Consider the following 25,302-nt stretch of genomic DNA (forward strand, 5'->3'; position numbering starts at 1 on the left):
GATAAAACATGACGAGTCTTATTTCAGGTAGAAATATATCTACTCATCTTGGATATGACTTCTACAATGCAGACACATCTCTTAAAGTCCTAGTGAAATGAAAATTAGACTTCCAAAACACTCTGGCTATTGATTCAAGGATCCTTTTTATGCTAACTGGCCCAAGGGTAAAATGTTAAAACATGGCAATCCGAGAGAAAATAGCTGATAAACGGCGCTATTTCCTCTGCTGGGCGGAGCTTCTGACAATAACAGAGTGACATCACGAGTTGTGCACACGCCCAAGTTGTGTTTACATTATGGAGGATCAGAGTTTTGACCACGAAGAGGCTGAATTGAACCAGATTTCATCATCATCATTTCAAACCCAGTGATTGATGAAGAAGACACAGAAGGTGGTTCTGCCATCGGTGACCCCGTCTGGAACATGTTTGAGGAAGCAGAAGACGCTTCGTCCTCCATTCGTCCTCGTCTCCTCGCCTCAGCAGCCGCCACTTTTCACCTTTGAGGCTCCTGACTTTTGGCAGAACGACCGGCTTCCTGTATCCAACACGTCCAAGAGCTTTTCTGACTGCACAGAATCACCGAAGATGAGTCCAGGTATTACTTGATCGTCTACTAGCCGCCCGAGCTAACGGCTAGCCACTACCGCCGCCCGTGCTCCTTTTCTCCTCTCTGGTCTCTTCCAGGCTCAATCTTTCTCAAGGCTCATAAAACGCCGACTATAACTTCAAAACACTGTTAAAACTTGGATATTTAAGAGGGAAACAAGCCGATATAAACCCAACAGATGGAGATCTGCACAACTCCTGACGTCACGCCCACGAAGAAGGATTCCCCCGACTTCCTCGGCTGGAGATTCAAAATTCAAATAACTTTGTTATACGACAACAGTGGTGGAGCAGAGTCAGAGAAACCTGAGAAGTAGAACCCCAACTATCGTTTTTTGCAAAGTAGTGTTTTACATTTCACTAGGCCTTTAAATCCAGTATTGTGCTGTCGGGGCAGCACTGCAAGCTCTGCTACCCCTATCAAAAATTATTTTTCTTTTTTTTTTAAATAATTAAAAAGTGATTCTGAACTCTGTGTCTGGAATCAAATAGTGACTTTAGCAACTTTATTCAGAAGACCGGAAGCTGGACGCTGCTACTGGGTTAAAATGTTGAGTGACAGTATCATCAGCCAATCAGATGTTGATGTGTTATTGACAGAACGCTTTAGGACCAGCAGAGTTTCTAGTGCTGGTCTGGGTGTGGTCATTGAAATGAGCTTGACTGATTGGCTCATGGGCAGGAGGCGATGACTCTGTTATTGTCTGCTACTCTGGAGGGATGGAGACTGATTTAACATCAAGATACGATAGAGGACCTGCTTTGGGGAACTTTTTTAGTTGTGAGTAGAAGAAGACCGACAGCGGAAAGCTAACTGAGCTAACTCAGACCAGCTTTGTGCAGCATTTTACAGCAGGATGGATTTAATCTACAAGTGATGGTGCAAATGACGGGTGAGTGCTCTTTTTTTTCTTCTTTTCCTTTTCCTTTCTCTGGATTAGATTGGTGCTGCTGTTGGCATTTGGTGTTTTTGATTATAAAGTGGTGTTTCCCATGCAATGGTGCACACAGACAAAGTGTGCAAGCATGACAGTCGTGTGTAAACCTGTTGGAAACACTGGAGAATGATGTGATGGTGAAGCTGCACAGTGGAGTCTTGTTGTGTTGTGGTTGTTGATCAGCTGTCATGTTGGTGTGGATTAAGTACTGATGCATAGTCGTGGCCTTACATTGGATTCAGATTGTGTATTTACTGTAGGACATAATGTGTGTGGCCGCAAAGTGGACCGGGGGGGCGGGGGTTAACTGCTGGCCATGACTAAAACACAACTGCATGCTACTGCTTAAAATGTCGTTATGCATCTTTTCTCGTGCATAATCCAGACTAGCTCCTCCAACAGTACCATGTACTTATAGATAAATATAACACGTACAGTGGGTACGGAAAGTATTCAGACCCCCTTAAATTTTTTACTCTGTTAAATTGCAGCCATGTGCTAAAATCATTTAAGTTCATTTTTTTCCTCAACACAGCACCCCATATTGACAGAAAAACACAGAATTGTAGACATTTTTACAGATTTATTAAAAAAGAAAAACTGAAATATCACATGGCCATAAGTATTCAGACCCTTTGCTCAGTATTGAGTGGAAGCACCCTTTTGAGCCAATACAGCCGTGAGTCTTCTTGGGAATGATGCAACTAGTTTTTCACACCTGGATTTGGGGATCCTCTGCCATTCCTCCTTGCAGATCCTCTCCAGTTCTGTCAGGTTGGATGGTGAACGTTGGTGGACAGCCATTTTCAGGTCTCTCCAGAGATGCTCCATTGGGTTCAAGTCAGGGCTCTGGCTGGGCCAGTCAAGAACCGTCACAGAGTTGTTCCCTAGCCACTCCTTCGTCATTTTAGCTGTGTGCTTGGGGTCATTGTCTTGTTGGAAGATGAACCGTCGGCCCAGTCTGAGGTCCTGAGCACTCTGGAAAAGGTTTTCGTCCAGGATATCTCTGTACTTGGCCGCATTCATCTTTCCTTCAATTGCAACCAGTCGTCCTGTCCCTGCAGCTGCAAAACACCCCCACAGCATGAAGCTCCCACCACCACACTTGACTGTAGGGATGGTGTTGGGCAGGTGATGAGCGGTGCCTGGTTCTCCACACATACCGCTTAGAATTAAGGCCAAAAAGTTCTATCTTTGTCTCATCAGACCAGAGAATCTTATTTATCATAGTCTGGGAGTCCTTCATGTGTTTTTTGGCAAATTCTATGCAGGCTTTCATGTGTCTTACTCTGAGGAGAGGCTTCCGTCAGGCCACTCTGCCATAAAGCCCTGACTGGTGGAGGGCTGCAGTGATGGTTGACCTTCTTGAACTTTCTCCCATCTCCTCACTGCATCTCTGGAGTTCAGCCACTGTGATCTTTGGGTTCTTCTTTACCTCTCTCACCAAGGCTCTTCTCCCCCGATTGCTCAGTTTGGTTGGACGGCCAGCTCTTGGAAGAGTTCTTGTCATCCCATACGTCTTCCATTTAAGGATTATGGAGGCCACTGTGCTCTTGGGAACTTTAAGTGCAGCAGAAATGTTTTGGTATCCATGGCCAGATCTGTGCCTTGCCACAATTCTGTCTCTGAGCTCTTCAGGCAGTTCCTTCCACCTCATGATTCTCATCTGCTCTGACATGCACTGTGAGCTGTAAGGTCTTATATAGACAGGTGTGTGGCTTCCTTAATCAAGTCCAATCATTAGAATTAAACACAGCTGGACTCCAATGAAGGTGTAGAACCATCTCATGGATGATCAGAAGAAATGGACAGTACCTGAGGTAAATATACAAGTGTCACAGCAAAGGGTCTGAATACTTATGGCCATGTGATATTTCAGTTTTTCTTTTTTAATACATCTGTAAAAATGTCTACAATTCTGTGTTTTTCTGTCAATATGGGGTGCTGTGTGTACATTAAAAGGAAAAAAAATGAACTTAAAGGATTTTAGCAAATGGCTGCAATTTAACAAAGAGTGAGAAACTTTAAGGGGGTCTGAATACTTTCTGTACCCACTGTATGTCTATCAGACCATCAGCACTGCATCACAACAATACTTTCGGGTATATAACAGAAGAAAAACACTGATAATCAGAAGATTGGGTGTGTTTGGAAAAGTGCCATTATGTCACATTGAGCTCTCGGTGTTACGCAGAATTCTGCATCACAGCAGCATGGAGGCCTGTCGTGGTGTATTTGGACAAATCCAGTACATGAGTTGTACCTGGAAGGGAGGACTTTTACCTGGCAACATGGGGACTGGGATTCTGTGTTTCTCTGTTAAAATGCTGAACACATCTTCAGTCACTGGAGTATTCAGAGGAGCCTGAAGTAAGAAAACATATAGTCTTTATACTGAATATATCCATGTCATAAATATAAAAGTACATTTGAAATATTCAATGAATAGATTATTTATATTCATGAATATAAATAATCTATTCATTGAATACCTGTATATCTGGCATGTCTGTGCAGTCACATGTGATTTCTTTACACAATGTGAAACAACATGTAACCAGCCAGACAAACATGGAGCAGACACTTACTCCCCGTTCCTTCCAATCCGGAAAGAGCTCGCTGAGAGCGCTGGGCTCCAGACAGGCTCCAGACAGAGTGTGAGCTCCGACCTGAGAGGCTTTCTCCACCAGGCACACCCGCAGCTCCTTCTCCTGTTCGTTAGCGAGCTGCTTCAGACGGATGGCCGCCGAGAGTCCGGCCGGGCCTCCGCCGACGATCACCACGTCCGCCTCATCGGCGAACCGCTCCATCTCCACGCCTGGAAGCAGGTGAAAAGATGGAGAGACGGACTCCATGAGATGTGCTGAACACTGAACATGCAGGCAGCCCTTTGATTCTACTGGACATCTTCTGAGGGAATAATGAATGTAAACTTCAACCTAATTTATTATTTAGGTACAAAAAAAACAAAACAACCCACAAGCTGTGATTCTTCCATACCTTAGTGTGAACACATGCTTACTGTAAGCGTTGTAGTGTTTTCCTCATGCCTGTCTCTCTGTGGAACAAGTGTGTTAATTGAGAGAAACAAGGACGGAGTGCATCCTGTCATTAGTGAGCACAGGACGGATTATGGGTAATGAGGCCATCTTGAAACATGGTCTGAACAAAACTGCTTTCCCTTTTTTCTCAATAACAACAAATCCCTGTCAGTGTCTCATTGGGGAAGACAATTAAGCCGTCGCACACCGTGCCGCTCCAACCGCCTCGGACAGAAGATGAGTCATAGTGAGTTTTATTATTAGCGAGGGGGAATCTGAGGTACAGCGAGCAGTAACACATAGCTAACACTGACAGCGGTCCTACGACACGGATATACAACAACTTATATACACCTATTGAGCAGACCAACAATGCTAATTTGCTAATGTTGAGAGAAATAAAGAATTATTGCGTCTAAAGACCAGTAGCAGTTGATAAATGTACACAAAAGACGTTTTTACATGTTGATAGACTGAAGAGACAAGCTGATGGTAGCACATTCAAATCTTTGCCATCAGTCTGATCTTTCTGCTGTCTTCTTTTTGTGCAACGGTTACTCAAAACTACTCAAAAAGTATTCCTTAAATTAAATCACATTGATGTTGAGAAAGGACTCAAGTCTTCTACTACAAGCTGTGATCAATTCCATCTTCATTTAAAAGAGCCATTATGACTGTGTTGTCACAAACCTGAAGATTTTAGCATGTGGACACAACTTGAAACGGAGGGAACAACAAGAAGTATTTTCTAGAATACTGTTCACTCGAAGTATGGCTGATACACTCGTGAACAGAGAGCTCAGACTACAGCCTACAATACACATAGCGCAGTGCATACATAGATACTACGCACTGCGCTATGTGTACTGTAGACGCAGTCCTAGAATGGCGCCTCAAGGCTGTTGGAGGTGACGTAGCGTCGACCTCTAGCCTCTATGTATTGTTTGTGTATTGACTTTATGGCATTTAATAAGTACTTGAATCTTACTTATACAGTTAAAAAAAAGTGGTATTGGCACATTTCTAATAAAAAGTCTTGAAAAACAAGTCTGAAAAATAAGATAACAAGATGTGTTTAAAACTACTTTCACCTTAGATAAAAGCATTGAGTCTTTTATTACCAATCTGTAAGTAGAATAAATACTGACAGTTGTATATGAAGCCAGGTCATGTTGAATCATCTCATATGGAGACTAATGAGGAAGTGGATCAGCCATAAAGTCACACACACAGTGAACGAACGTTCATTAAGTGAAGACACTCTACACAACTGGTCTGTCACCTTCCCATCGTGGGTCTTTGTCTCGAGGATGGATGGTGTAGTGTGTGGTGATGGGCGGCGTGGCGGCAGAGGAGCGAGCCCTCCGGGGCAGCGTGGTGTACAGCTGAGGGGCCACGCCTTTAAAGGCCCGGATGCATCTGTGGGCTGCAGGAAGGACAACAGTCTGCAGTCAGAGCCGGTTTAATCAGGCGGGAATACCAGCAAACAAGCTGCAGACTGGACACACAGTGGGAATGGATTATCTTGTAACTGCAAATAAAAGTGTGCGTGGTCAGCCAAGCTCACTTTTCACCTTATTATTCACTGAGAGTGGCACTCGTTAAAGCTCGTACTGCTCAGCAGCATTCACACACTGGAGACAAAGCTGGATTAAAACTTCATGACTCACCAGAAATGGATGACATGTATTAAACTCGCAGATATTGCACATATTTCACCAGACCTATCTGGAAAAGGTTTACTATTGAGCATTTTAGTTATCTGCTACTTTTTTGTTTTGTTTGTTTGTTCTCCATTATATTTGTTGATTGTTTGTGTTGTTTTATTGTCTAAATAAAACATGTCTAAATAAAAGAATAAACTATTGTCTTACTATATAAATTCTGTATTCCCAAATATAGAGCATCTATCTTGACTGAATTTATTTTTATAAAATGTACATTTAGTTATATTGTCAATAAGGAAACTATATATGGAAATAAATCAAAAAAATGGTTTAAATCTCAATGAGCATAAATGTATTGAATGGCATTACTCTTGTCTTATTTATCAGCTTTTATTACTGTTCTTACTATTTCACTGCCTTGTGTTGTGCCGTCTTGTAAGATGCTTCTCTTTCTGGTTTTATTGATTTGTGTTCTGACATTTCCCTGGCACTTTCTAATTCGACAGATTGAATGAGTGATGACCAATACATACATGCAAATGTACAACTGGGAACTACAAATGAATTGCCCCTTGTGGCAAGGCTGGACATTAAGGCTTGCCCGAACATCCGGGCTAGTAAAAGCTTTGATCGGGAGAGTGAATCATCTACCCAACTTGTCTGAACGGGCTAGTGGTTTTTTGCGATATTTTGACACTTTACCAGCAAAAATCACTTTGTATCACCAACGGATCACGCCACCACAGGGCGCGATCACGTGATTCTTGTGTGAACGTGATGATCGTGTGGGGAAACCCTTTACGCCGATTGTGGCCGCTATTTTCCTCTCGATTCGTGTTCCCCATTCTGGTCAGTGATGCGCCCTCTTATCTGGAAAACATGCATTTTGATTGGATAGCGTCGCGTAATTCCTCGGAAATCTGTTGAATTACGTCATTGAGGAAACTCCTCGTCATCCGCCACTTTGAATTCTTCAGTTCCAGCATCGGTACCAGATCTGTCCGAGTTCCCAGATCTGTCCGGGGCAGGGCTTGAACTCGCATTTGCTGATGACGTTGCGCATTATGATTGGCTGTGATAACGTTTTGCATTATTACTGGCTGCAAGTTTCTCCCGTCACAGTGTAAATAAGTTTGGAAGCTAACATGAGCTTCGTGGAACGCTAGCATGGTTGTGTGAGGTGAACAGGAGGCTACGAGTGGTTTAATGCCTCTGAATGTCCCGAAGCAGCAGTGCTCACTCGAGTTTAACTTCAGGAAGGTGTGTGGTTTTACTTCAGGAGAGTGTAGAGACTGAAGGTGTGTGGTTTTACTTAAGGAGAGTGTAGAAACTGAAGGTGTGTGGTTTTACTTCAGGAGAGTGTAGAAACTGAAGGTGTGTGGTTTTACTTCAGGAGAGTGTAGAAACTGAAGGTGTGTGGTTTTACTTCAGGAGAGTGTAGAAACTGAAGGTGTGTGGTTTTACTTCAGGAGAGTGTAGAAACTGAAGGTGTGTGGTTTTACTTCAGGAGAGTGTAGAAACTGAAGGTGTGTGGTTTTACTTCAGGAGAGTGTAGAAACTGAAGGTGTGTGGTTTTACTTCAGGAGAGGTCAAGCCCTGCCTTGTGGGATAAATAAAGTTGTCTGAATCTGAATATGTGTGTGTGTGTGTGTGTGTGTGTGTGTGTGTGTGTGTGTGTGTGTGTGTGTGTGTGTGTGTGTGTGTGTGTGTGTGTGTGTGTGTGTGTGTGTGTGTGTGTGTGTACAATACATAGATAAAGCTACGTCTACGCACAAATGTGATTGCACACATTTGAAATGTCAATGCCTGTAATGAATGAATTAAATAATATAAAAAACAATAAAGACGACCATTGGAATGTTTGGGTGTATGTTTGAAAACCTGCACAAGTTTTACATGAACACTGCACAAATGCACCGATGGTGTAAACAAACTGCAAGGAAAAGATTCAGAACAAGGAGGCAAAACACACTGGAATAAACATTTTTCTAATTCTAAAGCACGTGGTTGAAACTACAGGAAAATACAAAAACAGATGTGTCGAGCCAATGTTTATTAAAAAAAGATTCTATGCGTATACTAGTCACTGTTTAGCCCTGTATATATATTTACATATAATACTGCTAATGTAATTTTATTCTGTCCCATTGATATTTTAACTTCTATTCATAGTGAGTGGAGCAATGTTGCAAAGAATTTCCCTCAGGGATTAATAAAGCATTTCTATTCTACAAAGTAATCATGAGGTTAAATCAGAGCTTTGGGTTATTTCAAGTATATTGAACATATTCATGTTCAAAAATCAAGGGTAAGCTGAGGCCATGACATGATCATTCCTAATTGTTCTCAAATTTGTTTTAATCAATAGAAATCTTTGAGGAAAATCATGCATGAAATCTACTTTAAAACTCTGATTTCAAATGGCCACTAAGAGAAAATCAGATGCAATGCATCAAAAATACCATTTTAAAGAGATGGGTAAACGTCAACATATTTAGACAGCAGAAAATGTAGACCGAGGCTGTAAGATGTTTTATTGTTAGTCATAATGGATATTTAAAATTAACTCAGTACAAAAAATGCAACTTTTTATTTATTTTTTTAACGTCAGGCCTCTGGCAGTGATAATAACTTGTCTGGAGGCTCAGCCCAACACATTAACTATCAGTGAACCACTACAAGTCTGGCAGAAACAGGAAAGTATTAGAATAGGTCATTTTGTCTGGAAAAAGTTGAATTGAAGTTAAAAGTAGAGCAGAAACAGCTGCTGTAGATTTGACTGGATCTAAGCTAATAAACGTTCTCAGATAACTGCTTAAACCACCAAAATAACGAAGAGTATCTCCCAAGTGAGTTAAAAGTGTTTAAGGCGGATTAAATGCAGAAATAGGCCAAACCAAGGACACTGGCGTCTGCAGCGGTTCACCTTCAACCTACATATTAGCTTCAGGCTCACTCGAGTTAGCTCATGCTAAGAGGAACATTTATACAACAGCTGGAAATAAACAAGGAGAAATGACTACCGGAGTGCTTTTCAATATAGGCACAGAAGCTGTTAATGCTGTACGAGTTAAAAACGTCAAATTTAAAGCGAGCGAACATGCTAACAACTACTTACCTCGACCTGAGTATCTGCTCGCTGGAAACATCATGAATCAGCTCGTGCACACTCACGAGCCAACAGCGAGGTGTCTTTTTCCAAAAAGCCCCAAAAGAAAGGGTCCTTTCCTCCCGCTATTGCCAGGCTTGTGTAACCTGCCCGACTGGCACAGCAAATACTAAAACACCCCCGAAAAAACACGTCTCATAACACTGACATTAAGGAGGGCCAAAAGCTGCGCGGCGCGGCACCGTTCACGAGCTGTAACTGCGCAAGTGTAGATCTGTAAACGATCTGCTCGGTCACAGATGCAGTGAGTTCATGGACAGAGAGGTTTATGAATCTGGTAATGCGGCGACGCTGCTCCATCTAGGGCACAGTGTGAAAGTTGACGGGGCGTATTGTGATGTCCTATAAAATACCATTTTATGAAGTAAACAATGTTTAATAACCATTCCCCACTCTATATTAAATACAAGGTCCTTAAATGTGAGATAACCTATGCAGCTCAAAAAGACACTCAAGCCCCCGAGTAGCCATAGAAATGTAGTTGTCCAATATATGAATTCTGAGCATTTTGAGGGGGTTATTTTGTATTAATTGTGGTAACTCACATAACGTAAAATTTTGAATTTTACATGACACTTTTGATGGAGTTTGACAGCTTTGCAGTATATAATATAATTGCTTAGAATTTACATAATGTGACAATGTTATATTTAACAGGTAATTCTTGTCATCAAATAGCCCCGGTCCCACCGCACACAAGTGCCGGGACTGAGCAGAGCAGTACAGAATAGAGACCCCGACCAAGATTTTGGGTCGTGTCCCCACTGCAGAGAAGAGCGTGAAAAGTGGGCGGGGCTTATGAGCTCCGCAGAAATGTGACATTATAACAGAAATGAGATGTAGATCTTTTGAATCCTCTGTTGTTGTTTAAATTCTCCACTTTGCACTGTTATTTTTTGCAGCGGAAAAAAAAAAAGTTACTTTTTGCAGCAGTCATTTTTTGCAGCGGAGAGCTGCAGCACAACTTCCGTGTTTGTTGTGAGAGAGCGAGTGCTCCGGCCACTTGCCGGCGACTTGGGGCGACGTGCCCCGCACTCGAGCGCTGGGTTGTGGGGCAAGTGGCCAGAACGTTCCCCTCGGTTGGCTGAGGCACAGACACGGGAGTCTGAGCTTTCTGCTCAAATGCAGGAGGCTCTCCACTCCGGCGCTGATCGCTGGAGGCGCCGAGCTCCGAGCTCCTTTTCATGGCTTCCGCGGTCCGTCCCCGCGATAAAGCGCCACTGACCGCGGTTGAACAGAACGCTGACCGCCTCTGGGAAGCGGAGCTGCCGGAGCACGATCAGCGCCGGAGACGAAAGCTCCAGACTCCCGTGTCCTGGACGCACATCCACGCCACGGCGAGCGCTATGCTGCAAACAGAAAACTCCAACGTGATGCAAAGTCCCTCCCCCCGGTCTCCCCCTGCCTCAAGTCGCTCTTTCACCACAAACACTAAAGTTGAGCAGCAAAGAAAAGAAAAGGAAAAAAAAACAACAACCAGAGCACAGCTGACCACACTGACAGCAGAGGATTCAGCCGGTGCATTAACATATTGAGGGCGTGTAGTAAATCACTGACCAATCAGGAGACAGCAGCTCAAACTCAGACCCGTTCCATGGTCCTGGTACCCCAACGGAAGGGGAGCGGAAAAGCGGTCGCCTTTGGAGCGGTCTGGAGCGGTTTAGACTGCATTCCTGTCGTGACACGCGAACCGGAGCGGTTTAGACCGGTCTAGGCAGGTACTTTTTGTGCGGTGAAAACGGGGCTATATATCAGATGTTGATTCAAAATATCAATTGCTGTCCCGTGCACACTCTCCTGCAACCTCGGTGTGATGAACATAGAAGTGTTCAGTGATGCAGAGACTTAGCTAGTATAAGTGCAATGCCACTCCTGCATGTTAAAGAACTGTGGAGACTCACAATGTTTCTCCTGTTGGAAATGTTTGACCCACTTTGGTGTAAGATTCACATGAATGAATGTCATTGATGTCTTTTCCAGGCCTAAACATTGTAGGCCTATGCACATATACAGTGTTGAAATGTCGAAAATAAATAAATAAAATGTTTTTCAAACCATAAAAAGAAACAAGTGTTTATATATTTACAATGAAACACAAAATGTTAACTCCAACAAGTCCATTAATCTACTTTTGAAGAATTTGTCCATCTGGTAGCTGGTGTCCATCAGACACCTTCTGGAATGGTCCATCCATCCATCCATCCATTGTCTACCGCTTTATCCGGGGCCAGGTCGCGGAGGCAGCAGTCTGAGCAGAGTTGCCCAGACTTCCCTCGCCCCAGACACTTCCTCCAGCTCCTCCGGTGGCACCCCAAGGCGTTCCCAGGCCAGCCGAGAGACATAGTCCCTCCAGCGTGTCCTGGGTCTGCCCCGAGGCCTCCTACCGGAGGGACATGCCCGGAACACCTCCCTCGGGAGGCGTCCGGGGGGCATCTGAAATAGATGCCCGAGCCACCTCAGCTGGCTCCTCTCGATGTGGAGGAGCAGCGGCTCTACTCCAAGCTCCTCCCTGGTGGCTGAGCTCCTCACCCTATCTCTAAGGGTTCGCCCAGCCACCCTACAGAGGAAGCTCATTTCAGCCGCTTGTATCCGGGATCTCGTTCTTTCGGTCATGACCCATAGTCCATGACCATAGGTGAGGGTAGGAACGAAGATCGACCGGTAAATCGAGAGCTTCGCTTTTTGGCTCAGCTCCTTCTTCACCACGACGGACCGATACAACGTCCGCATGACTGCAGACGCTGCACCGATCCGCCTGTCGATCTCACGCTCCATCTTTCCCCCACTCGTGAACAAGACCCCAAGATACTTGAACTCCTCCACTTGGGACAAGGGCACTCCACCGACCTGGAGGGGGCAAGCCACCTTTTTCCGGTCGAGAACCATGGCCTCGGATTTAGAGGTGCTGATCCTCATCCCAGCTGCTTCACACTCGGCTGCGAACCGTGTCAGTGCACGCTGGAGATCCAGGCTTGATGGGGCCAACAGAACCACATCATCCACAAATAGCAGAGATGAGATTCTGTGGTCCCCAAGCTGGACCCCCTCCGGCCCCCGGCTGTGCCTAGAAATTCTGTCCATATATGCGATGAACAGAACCGGTGATAAAGGACACCCCTGCCGGAGGCCAACGTGCACAGGGAACAGGTCCGACTTACTGCCGGCAATGCGAACCAGACTCCTGCTCCGGGAATACAAGGACCGAACAGCCCTCAACAAGGGACCCCGGACTCCGTACTCCCGGAGCACCCCCCACAGGACATCTCGGGGGACGCGGTCGAACGCCTTCTCCAGATCCACAAAACACATGTGGACTGGTTGGGCGAACTCCCACGAACCCTCAAGCACCTGGTGGAGGGTATAGAGCTGGTCCAGTGTTCCACGACTAGGACGAAAACCGCATTGTTCCTCTTGAATCCGAGGTTCGACTAACGGCCGGACCCTCCTCTCCAGTACCCTGGAATAGACTTTCCCGGGGAGGCTGAGGATTGCTGGCAGTAAGTCGGACCTGTTCCCAGTGCACGTTGGCCTCATGCAGGGGTGTCCTTTATCACCGGTTCTGTTCATCACATATATGGATAGAATTTCTAGGCACAGCCGGGGGCCGGAGGGGGTCCAGCTTGGGGACCACAGAATCTCATCTCTGCTATTTGCGGATGATGTGGTTCTGTTGGCCCCATCAAGCCTGGATCTCCAGCGTGCACTGACACGGTTCGCAGCCGAGTGTGAAGCAGCTGGGATGAGGATCAGCACCTCTAAATCCGAGGCCATGGTTCTCGACCGGAAAAAGGTGGCTTGCCCCCTCCAGGTCGGTAGAGTGCCCTTGTCCCAAGTGGAGGAGTTCAAGTATCTCGGGGTCTTGTTCACGAGTGGGGGAAAGATGGAGCGTGAGATCGACAGGCGGATCGGTGCAGCGTCTGCAGTCATGCGGACGTTGTATCGGTCCGTCGTGGTGAAGAAGGAGCTGAGCCAAAAAGCGAAGCTCTCGATTTACCGGTCGATCTTCGTTCCTACCCTCACCTATGGTCATGAACTATGGGTCATGACCGAAAGAACGAGATCCCGGATACAAGCGGCCGAAATGAGCTTCCTCCGTAGGGTGGCTGGGCGTCACCCTTAGAGATAGGGGGAGGAGCTCAGTCACCCTTAGAGATAGGGTGAGGAGCTCCATCACCCTTAGAGATAGGGTGAGGAGCTCAGCCACCAGGGAGGAGCTCGGAGTAGAGCCGCTGCTCCTCCACATCGAGAGGAGCCAGCTGAGGTGGCTCGGGCATCTATTTCGGATGCCCCCCGGACGCCTCCCGAGGGAGGTGTTCCGGGCATGTCCCTCCGGTAGGAGGCCTCGGGGCAGACCCAGGACACGCTAGAGGGACTATGTCTCTCGGCTGGCCTGGGAACGCCTTGGGGTGCCACCGGAGGAGCTGGAGGAAGTGTCTGCGGCGAGGGAAGTCTGGGCAACTCTGCTCGGACTGCTGCCTCCGCGACCCGGACCCGGATAAAGCGGTAGAAAATGGATGGATGGATGGATGGGTTGTGTGACACAGACGGGGAAGTGAGGTAAGTTCAAACCCACAGGCCAGCTGGGGAATCTACACACAGGGTGGCGAAGGAATTTAAATGTTCTGCCTGGACACACAAAAATAGAGTACATTCCTTCATACAATGTTACATTCATTTTTTTTCAACGTGGATGAGACACACTTTTATTGAAATGAAAAATACTCAATATTACAAAGCTGAAGATCTCAGAATTAAATGGCAAAACAGATGAACCCAGATAAAAGGTATTATCAGTATGAGTCAAACCAGTCAGCTATTAACACTAATGTGCAAATCCATGCATGGAGATGAATCTCACCACCAAGTCGACCACAGATTGATTTGTAGGAAATGCATCTGATTACCTGTCGATCCATCTGAATCCTGTAGATGTAAATTTTTTATGTTCTCCTACCACATGACATGTTTCCAAGCTATTGTCATCCACAGAAAGATTGCCTGGGACAAACTAAAGTCATAGTTTTTATCTACGTTGTGACAACTGTTCTTACTTTTTATTATCAGCACATCAATTTTAGAATCCCCCTACTTTTAAGGTCTGATTTGTAATTTTCAGTTCTAATGTGTGTGAGAGTGAATGGTTGGTGGTGGTCGGAGGGGCCAATGGAGCAAAATGGCCGCCTCGCTTCCGTCAGTCTGCCCCAGCTGTGGCTACAGATGTAGTTTACCACCATCCAGTATGGAATAAATAAATAATGCAATGTAAAGCGTCTTTGAGTGTCTAGAAAAGCACTATATAAAACCAATGCATTATTATTTCCCTTAACTCCTTAAGGAAGCTTTCTAAGACTGTGGATGTCATAGGTTGAGCAAAGGTGGATAGGAAAGGAAATGCAGCGACAGCTGTCACCGTAACATGCTCACCAATCCTACAACACTGACTCACAGACCTGTGGTACATTCTAGAAATAGGATTAATGAGGATAAATGTTCATATTCTGGAGTTTTCACACATTGTACAAATATACTGAACAATCCATTTGTAAAGGGAGGTGATGGCTCTTCCGATCATTGTGAAGCAGATTTCATGAAGCGTTGGATTGTTCACCCACTAATAGGCAGGGTTGGCTCGTAACGGATTACTTGTAACGGCGTTACGTAATTAGGATACACATTTTTTTTAACTGTAATCCGTTACAGTAACATAAAAAATGTGTTATATCGTTACAGGTCTAGTCGATAAAAACTAGGATTACTGAGCAGGATTACAATAGAAAATCAGATGAATAAACTAGAACTGCAGTGTCACATGATACGTCCTCTGGCATTGTGACACTTCCTGACTCATTCAGGCTGACCTGAGGTGTTGCCATGGAGACGGCAGCCAGCTGCTCTCATCACTATGTTTTAAAGTGGGAGGAGCCTCTTCACCTCTCTGTACAATGCTAATAACGCCTCCAGCAGTGAAAGTGTTGTGAACCTCCACGAGAGAGAGATGAGCACATTTTCTTGAATAGAAATAATTTTGAGGACTAACACTTAATAATGGAAAGCTTTATTTGTATTGTGGTTTTGATTCTTTAAAAAAAATCAGTGTTTGACATGATTTGTTACCGACTTTTGATTTTGTTCAAAGCTTGTTCTGTTGAGTGCAATTTGTTTATGCACTACATTTCAGTACACTGAGCACACGACATTCTATTTGTTAGAATTATGATGTTTTCTATGACCTCCGAACTGTGACGTTTCCTGCATAGACTTACTTAAACTGTCAAAATGGCGGCGGCCTGCTTGTTTTTGAGCTGTAGATTGTGGAAGAATACTGAAATGCATTATGGGTAGCATAGTTTGTTCAGTCTGTGTGAAGGCCCGCCAATAGGAGATTACGTTGCTTACGCCTCTTTCTAGCGGTGGCCAATGGGAAGAGGGGATCTAGCGGAGCGCGGGTTTTAACTAGTGGGACCTCCCGGAAGCTCCGGCTGGCTCGCTCTCTCTGTTTTCCTCTCTGCTACTGACCTGACGCGTATTTACCCTCAGCTGTTTTTCTCCGCGCTAAACAGCTAAGTATAAGGCAATTCTCTGGAAGGCCAGCATTTCTGTCTTTTATAATAAACTCCTGTGTTAATCCATTCTCAAGGTTTGTAGAATTATGACTCACTGTTCACCTCTCCTTCCTTCCCAAGGAGATTTTTGTCCTCTCCTCCGTGTGGGGTGAGATAAAGAGACACAATCGGACATATTCTTTCTTGTCTTTGTTTGCAGGTGAAGTAATCCAAAAGTAACTAAAAGTGCTCTGGTACATTTTTTTTTTTTATTTTAGTACTTAGAGGAAGGTTTCTGGACCCACCAGGGTCATCTTGACTATAACCCTAACCAGACAACGTAAATAGTGTCATAATCACTGTAGTGTCATCGATATAACAGCGAGCTGAACCACTGGAGAAGAACTGGGATCGTGGAGGACATTTTGTAGCTTTTATTTCCCCCTCCAGATGGTGAAAACTGTAGATTACAATAACATGTTCTTAGAACACAGAGCTGAAAAGAACATAAAAACAAAGTACATTCAATTTTAGAAAATTTAACATTTCCACTAAATAATGCAAAACTATAGCTCTCCAGACAGTAATCAACATATACACTACTTACGACATTGCCCTTTATGTGACTCAAAGTGGATGACTGCAGATTGACGCATGCACGATGCCAGATCTCACATGCAGCTTGTTGTCCTTGAAAACTGGAAACCGGAAGTGCGTAGTAATACCGGAAGTAGTACTATTTGCCAATATATTTATTACCAAATTCACACATAATCATTGCAAAATTATGCAAAACACTTTTAGAGTATTAACTAATCATTTTTAGAACTTTTTAACACGTGAACTTATTCATTACAGAAAACACAAGGGGAGGGAAACACAATGACCTTTAAATTTGAACTGCAGTATTTCTTTGTTGCGGTGCAGAGTATGCGTGATTAACATTTTCACAAAGCCAAACAATTACTGTGGAAAATAATCTCAACATAAAAGTAATTTGAAATAAACTGTCCGCTGGAAAATTACAGTGAAATATCCAGAAAACGTCTCTTGTCGATGTTGCATTGGACTGGAGCCTCTTGGGCCAGTTTTAGCTCACAGGCCTTACGTTTGGCAACCCTGATTTAATGCATAGTCGTGACAACAACACATTTCTTCTTGGAATCTATTCACAGGATTGGAGTTTGCTTCAGTTTGGGAGGGGAGCTGGTTCAGCCGAAAGACAATGATTGTAATGATCAGGTGCTTGAAAAAAATAAATAAAAAAGCTCTCTGCAATTTACTGAAATCCAATCGAAAGGAGAAGAAGAGGTTGAAAACACGGGAGAGCAAACCAAGTGGGCGCCGGCGGGTACATCCATGTTACATCCATGTTTTTCTCAATCTGCTGTTTAATCCTCTCCCAAGAAAATCCAATTTTGACCGAGAGTGAAGTCTGGCTGGGTTTTGTCAGATAAGGTTAATTCCTTCTACAACAGTTTAACAGCACTTTTAACAGATTGTGTTTAACATACACAATCGGAACAGTTTGTCCACAAACAACACAACCTTGTGTTCTGAAGTGATAAATGCACAGCAGAAAACAGAAGATGAAGCGGGAAAAAAAAACAGAAACATGCATTTAGTCATTTCCAACAGTAAATATACTATCCAAAAAAAGAAATAGGTGTTTTTTTATACTTATTGTAGGGATTTATTACCTCATATGGATCACCATTTATGTTATGGTTGGCTATCGATAATGATTAATAATTATCAAAGATAGTTATTAGTTATGTTAATGAAATGTAATCTTATCTGTATCAGAACCTCGGAGCTCCACCTGTCTTAACAGGAAATGATAGCCAATTCAGTTATATCAGTCTCATAAGATATACTAAACAGTTAATCAGGAATTTGAATTAATAGTTAAATTAATTACAATTACCAGAATTAACAGTAAAACTTGAAGGATTTTGGAGTTCTTGACACAGAAGAGTCGACATTTCATTCACCTTTGTGCTCATTAATAAAACAGCAATTATGATTCTAAACATTATATTTATTTACAATGAAAACAAATAAAACACAGATTCTAACTACCTATATACAGCTTGGTGTGTGTAGGTGTGTGTGTGTGTGGTGAGATAAAGAGAGAGAGAGGTGGAGGGAGTGTGTGTGTGAGACGTGTGATGGAACAAGATGGCGGATCACAAAAAACTCTATTCAAATGGAGGTAATCAGAGAACAGGAGGTCTGTCCTGGGTCTCCACCATGTGCTGGAGAACAATGGAACATGGAAGCTAGTCTTTATCGTCTGCTTCCTGTGTGTCTCTGCTAAAGGACCATTTCTAGAATGACTTGATGTGAATGAGACTTGTTTTGTAAAACGTCAGGAGTCGTCAGATGGTGTTCAGTTACTATGTGATGTTGTCTTTGATGTGATATGTGTAGGATTGTGAGTTAACTAGTTAGTAAAGCAAAGATTAGCCTGCAGACCCTGTGTCTGTGGCAGAGCTAACGTTGGTTTACAGGTTGATAACTGCTCCTAATATCATTATCTATAGAACTCAATCACTGTAACAGAACCAACACATCTTCATAAAAGTTAAACAGTTCTATCATAGCATCAGGTTTAACTAATCTCAGGTAAAGCCCAGTTGTTGTTCCCACTTCCTTGAAGGAGTTCCGTTGTTGTCCTGCTGGAGGGAAGCTGGTGTCTTCTCCTGTAGTTAGCACCTCCTGCTAACTGTGGTTGCTGGTTCTGCAGGCTGAGGAGAAGAAGATGAAGTTGATGTTTCAGGAGTCCTTCTTTGCAGCTCCTGGTTGTTCCTTTTGTCCAGACTGAGGAGCTGGTCGCTCAGATCCGTGATGGTTTTCCTGCTGGTTGAGGAAAACACAAAGAAGTTTTGTGAGGGTCCCTGGTCCCGTCCTGGAGGAACCGGTTGGTTTCCCTGGAGAGCAGACCCTGGGTGCTGGTCTCTGGATCAGGGGAAGGTCTGACCCTCCTGGTTGGGTCAGCAGAAGAGTTGAGGAGTGAAGGCCTCTGGTTGCCGGCCTCTCATGTTAGCTGTGTGCTAACGCTGGGTGAGTTGAGCTACTGGGAGCAGCTCGTCAGCAACCCACCTACTTGGAGTTAGCTTTGCAAGAGAGAGAGAAGCCTGGCTTCGCAGGCTCTTTGTTCCACGTGTGGATTCAGAGGTGTCAAAGCCTGAGAGCTTCAACCAATCAGTGACTGGCTGATTGCATGGGGGAAGAGTCTTGAGCGGAAAGGGGGGGGAGGAAGGTCCTGGAGAATGCCCCCCCCCTTCCCCACTCTAGGTGTGAAAGGCCATCACATTCCTGGGTCAGAATTCATGTCATGACTGCGTCTCATGACATGAATATTGTCTCTCCCCAGAAATGAACAAACTTTCTGTGGTCCTGCAGATCCCAACAGCACCATTGATTGGTTAATGTTCAATTCTCTCGCTGTTGCTCTATTCCCGTGTTCTACTGCGTGACTGATCGCCTTGAGTTTAAACTCTGCGTCGTAAGCATGTCTCTTAATAGGAGCCATTTTGGGGTCTTAACATAAATACACAAATGGAAATGAAGCGGCACGCCTCGCGCAGTCATATATCCCAGCATGCACCGCGCGCTTCTTCTTCTACGGGGAAAATGAAGTCGGCGGCTGCTTACCGTAGTTGCGAGACCTGTTGTGGCTCAATATTGGTCCATATATAAGGCGCACCGGATTATAAGGCGCACTGTCAGCTTTTGAGAGAATTGGAGGTTTTTAGGTGCGCCTTATAGTACATATCACTTGTGTTTTCCACAGAACATGCTCTGTGTTTGCGTGACATATGGCCAGTGAAGGACGATTTCTTAGTGAACACGTTTTTACAACCAATTATAGGACATGACATAGCTCGCCCTTCAACTACATGCTCTTTCAAATGGAGTAGGAGCTCTTTTACAGTCTGAAACTGACGCACGCACAGCGAAGCGGCACATTTCACATCTGTGACAACTGCTCAACTGTGAGTAGGTTCAGGCACATTGTGTGTGCGGTAGAAATGAGCTTTGAACACGGCATATGTGCAAAATGTCCGTTTACAGTCTACGCCAACACATTGGAAAACACAACGTGGTTCATTTCTATGAACGCGGAAATGCAGAACATAGCCTCTCAATGTTAGCAGTGTTTTGCTACAAAAACGGCATGTAATCATGTTCAAGCCTGAAAGCAAGTGTAAGCTAGCTAACGTTAAGTTACTCACGAGCTGTCCTGGTGTCCCCACTTCTCCTCCGCGCTCCTCCCGCTCGTTGTCTGTTTTTTTCCCGCTCGTGGTCTTCCTTGCTTTTCCGTCTTCCGCGTCTCTGTTCCTAATTTACTCTTCTCTGCCTCTTGTCGCTTCTCCTCGTGTGTTTGCTGCTCCTAACTGGGCAATTTGCTCCCACAATTCCGCTCGGCGCCAAGTACTGCCCTATAACGTAGCGTCCTCCAATGACAGAAGTGTTCAAAAACGGTGCTGCTCTGTGATTGGTCTGCAGTTTGAAATTCTAACAAGCTCTACAGCACTAAGTACAGACCTAAATTTACCGCAAAAGAGTTTTGTTTTGTTTTTGTAACCCACCCAAATATTACTAATTTGTTTGTGAGACTGTCTCTTTAAAATTCGTTAAATGGCGCTTTACCGCATGCGTCCATTAGAGGGTGCGATTGCCTTGTTTGTGAATGCTCCGCCATCTTGTGGGAAGCTTCGACCACGTGAGGAAAACGATGTGTAAAATTACTTAAAATGCTACTAAAATGTGTTGTTAACAGCTTGTTTTTGGTTTTTAGAGTTGAAACTTGTTACAAGAGGTACTGGAGACGAGGATTTGTCGAGTTTTGTTGTTCTTGATCTCCGGTGAGTCTGTTACTGTGTTAAGCTAGTTCCAGCTATATATTTGTGACTGTGAATTTTCTTTTGACATGATACTGTGATTTAATGTGTGTATTTAATCAAAAAAAACAATCGGAGAAACTACATACAGAAGATAACTGTTTAGAGAAACATGATTATAAGAAGGGTATTACATTATAATGTGAACTGTTTGTGTCACATTTGTTTTCTGCGCACTGTAAAATCCTACTGCTACTGTAATGTAATTACTTGTAGTTTGAGATGATAGATGCCAGATCAGACCAGACCAGATATAGTGAGAATTATATTAATATTGTCCTGCTTATGCAGGTTGGTTTTTCTTAAGACCTGATTCCCCCTGGGACTGTTTCGGTGCTCGGCTGGAGTCGCGGAGTCCGTGGTGTCACTTCCATTCGCCTGGTCCAGAAACTAAGGACGTGCTGGATGCCCTACCACCTCCCCCTTCAGGAACTTGGCCTTCATCGTAAACAGCTGAATAGCTAAGAACTTGTGCACATTCAACAATAGTAAAAAACACACTACCCGGGTAGATGCAAACTATTTTTTCAGAGCTCTGAACTTTTCTTTTTTTATATTCAAAGGACTGATTTATATAGGGGTAAACATTGTTTTGAGATGCATTTATTATCTGTGAAATAAATGCCGGCTTTTGTTAACTTTCATTACAAACCAGTTGTGGTCTAAAATTCTTACACCTTCTTTCCTCCTTTAGAATCTAGATTTCTGGTCACGTGTTGTAGGTTATCCACTTGATATAGGTTACATTTTGTTTTGTTTTTTAGACTGTATAAAAGGGACAAACCTCTTTCTTCTCCACCCATCACTCCCCCCCCACCACCTCCCCCTACAGTATGTCCCCTCTGGGCTGATTATTTAACCACAGACTGGAGATAAAAACTAAACACTTCCTGATAAAAATATGATTAGGCTATAACCTTAATATAATTGTTTTCAGATACAAAAATAGGCAGCATGAAGAGCTGTCAATCTAGTGTCAAAATATATTTGTGACCATGACTACAGTTCTACTAGCCTATAGGTCTCAGTTCTAAACTTGATTCTCAACTGTTAGCATTTAACTGGAAATTACAACATATTAATTTGTAAAATGGTATACAATTTATTTCAGTTATTTAAAACAAGCCAAATTGTAATTTTAACTGTATTGTGTTGGTTCAAGTATTACAATTTGTCTATGTTTATAATACAGTAATATATAAATTCTACAAGTAAAAATTATCCTTTTCACATAATACTAACTGTAAAATGAACAATTATTAATTGTTCTGTTTTTTACAATATATTTCTGTAAAACATACACTGATTGATTGTTTTTCTTGTTACAATTTTTTTATGTCATGATTTTACGGCATGTTAATGTTAATTTCACAGACATTTTTTGCAGTGAATAATTATAATAAGAAAGTTCTGGCTATGACAATGCAAACTTTCTATAATAATTCAGACTCCTGGGAATGGTCAAAAACAATCAGACTCCTCCTATTGGGCCTAAAGGATTTATTTTGTTAAAAAAAAAAAAAACAGCAACCCACCCTTTTACAGCGGGACAGTAAAAACTGGTGTCACTGAAGCCATGACTATACAGTGGCTTATATTATCTTTTTCTCCACAAATACACAACAATGTGGGCTTTTCTTTGCAACCATGTTGAGGTGACATCCTTCGGAAGTCTAAAAGGGAAAGGAGCACTCTCACTTTCTTATCCTTTTTCATTTTTATTTGTATTCTTATTTTAGTCAGGTCAAATCAAGTAAATGGTTTCAAAATGGCAAAAGACCTTCAGCTATAATATATAATGGGAGGACTTAACATTACTACAGTAAATGTGAAGTAAAAAAAGCCGGATCAGAAGTGATCTTTATGTAAGAGACACATTTGAATAAGGGACAACGTGAACATTTGGGCAAATTAGCTGATGCACAAGTTTTCTCATCCTCCTTCACAAATGCAACAAGAGGAGTGGCGGTGCATATTAAAAACAGGAGGGTGAAACAAAGGTGTGGTCAATGTTGATGGAGAAGCTACTGGTTTTGGATAAAGGGGACTTGGTGCCAATACAAGTTTCAGTTTTATTGCTGTTTAGTTTGAGAAAATTGAGGGTGAACCTTGTTTTTATTTCAGAAATACAATCAGTGAGGCAGGAAGGTGGGAGGGTAGATGAGGGTTTAGTGGTGAGGCAGAGCTGGGTGTCATCTGCGTAACAGTGGAAGTGTGTTTTACATTTGCGGAAGATATTGCCGAGGGGAAGGAGGTCGATAATGAAGAGGAGTGTGGGAGATGCTGATGGAGGACAGTCTGTTGAGGAGGGCGGAGTGACAAATTGTATCAAAGGCCACACTCATGTCAAGGAGGATGAGGAGTGAGGACTCCAGGATCAGCTGCCGTAAGGAGGTCGTTGGTGATTTTGACAAGTGCTGTTTCTGTGCTATGGAGAGGGCGGAAACTGGACTGGAAATTTTCATAGAGGTTATTGTGGGATAGATGAGAGTGGAGTTGGGAGGGGACTGTTTTCTAAGATTTTGGAGATGAAGGGTAGATTGGAGATGGGGCAATAGTTGTTGAAGTTGAAGGGGTCGGCACTGGGTTTTTTCAGGAAACTTTGAATGGATTTTGCACCAGTAGGTTTCATTAAAATTAGTTTTATGTTAAGACTGTCATAATTTTCAGTAGTAATTGCTTAGCTTTTCTAAAACATCAACATTTTCTTCACGTTTACTTGGCACCACAACAAAGAAAAACTAAAAAAACGACAGGGTTTGTGGCACTATTTTCCCAGTTTGGCAGATTCAGGACGAAATTGGACTCACTGTGGCTCCTAAACTGAAATGTATTTGATACTCCTGATTCATCAATTAACATCCAATACACTTTTTGGGAGGAACACTGAAGAAAGCCATACAAAACACGGACACACAGATACAAACTCCCTACAGAAGGACTCCAGGCCTGTTTGAAGTTTCTCTTGAACTGCTATTACCATCATTAATCTCAGACATCCACAAAGTAGACCCCTTTCATCTGCAAACTGTTTCATTTAATCTTTTGGGAATAGAATGATCGTTATCTATAAAGCACAGATGAAGCCAAGTAATCTGATAAGTGCAGTTTGTTGTTTTCCGCCATGTTGAATTTAACACAGTTATCCTGAGTATGTTCCCTTGATTTGTCTATTTGTCAATGTGTTATTCTCTTCAACATGAATCAGTCATTAATTATTACTTCATTATTATTCTGTGGCTTTTCTAACTGATGCATTGGCTTTATCTTGTACAGGGCCAAAGGCAAAAGCAGCATTTTTTGTTTGGTTTGTTTGTTTGTTCTGTTTTTAAATCCAATAAAAACCTATTGGAAGATGTATCTGACTGAAGTTGACAGGTTGTAATAAAACATATTGTACAGCTGACTAAACTCTGGTGATTACACAATACTCATAATTACACTAAATAATAATAATAATAAGATTAATACAAAACACATTTTACAAGCAGACACCACCAACTTCACCAATCTGAAATCAGTTGTCAGCCAAATGTAAAAACTCTCCTTCACACATCTTTGAGTATTCAATATTGAAGAATGCTGACAGGACAAACACTTTAAAAGGTTAAAATGTTGAAGTTAAGTCATGCCTCTGTTGTACATCAAATAGCAGTATTGAGTCGCTTGAGTGTCAAGTTTTCCTTGTTGTCCGAGTTTTGTTTCTTATTGTGTCTCATTCAGAAGAATTGTTTACATTATAATGATTCACAATTAAAAATAATTCCAAGGATGTACTGATGCTACGCTTTTAAGTACTAACTTTTAGTGACTTGCCAATGCCGAGTACTGATACTTATTAAACACAATCAAACCCAATTCGTACTTAACACACAAACGATGTGGAAGCCATGTGTTGCTGCACTGACACTGTACTGCATCTATCTATGCACTGCGCTATACACACTGCGGACGGAGCTTCCTGTGAAGCATGTGGAGCATCGCTGGTGTGTGAGCCCCAACACTCTGCAGCATGTAGCACAGCTTGGAGTGCTAAAACTACTGAGCAACATTGTTTCTGCTGATTAAATAGATGGTGTTGGAGGAAATGTCTTTCTCCTCCTCTTGATGTTTTGTCGAAACATAATTTAGCATCTTTTGTTACTCTCATTATTTAAGGTTCTCCAAATAGCGGACATGGCTTGTGCTCTCTCACCTACTGATGGATAATATGGAGAACTGTCACAAGTAGGGATGTCCGATAATATCGGAGGGCCGATATTATCGGCCGATATTGACTTAAAAATGTAACGTTTGGAAATACCGGTATCGGATTTTTACAACCGATAATGGAATTTCCGAGTCTCCTTGAACGCAGCATGGGACGTTTATGGGCGCGCGCTTGATGACGTTTAACAACAACAAAGACAACATGCTGGACTCGT

The 25,302-nt window shown here is 43.1% G+C and overlaps 1 protein-coding gene across 1 annotated transcript in view; it reads right to left on the reverse strand.

The window, feature by feature from the left end:
- The window catches only part of etfdh (electron transfer flavoprotein dehydrogenase), a gene marked incomplete at its 3' end in the record, with an annotated part of 30,780 nt that extends 21,202 nt beyond the window's left edge, over positions 1–9,578 (reverse strand). Inside the window, exons 1-4 of the mRNA XM_080501796.1 lie at positions 9,376–9,578; positions 5,873–6,016; positions 4,138–4,367; positions 3,833–3,914 (exon numbers count right to left, since the gene is read on the reverse strand). Coding sequence (XP_080357922.1) covers positions 3,833–3,914; positions 4,138–4,367; positions 5,873–6,016; positions 9,376–9,409 — 490 coding nt within the window. The 5' untranslated portion in view covers positions 9,410–9,578. The remainder of the gene's footprint in view (positions 1–3,832; positions 3,915–4,137; positions 4,368–5,872; positions 6,017–9,375) is intronic.
- Positions 9,579–25,302: the final 15,724 nt, after the last annotated feature.

This window comes from Blennius ocellaris (genome assembly GCF_963422515.1).
Source record: "Blennius ocellaris genome assembly, chromosome: 9".
Classification (NCBI taxonomy): domain Eukaryota; kingdom Metazoa; phylum Chordata; class Actinopteri; order Blenniiformes; family Blenniidae; genus Blennius; species Blennius ocellaris.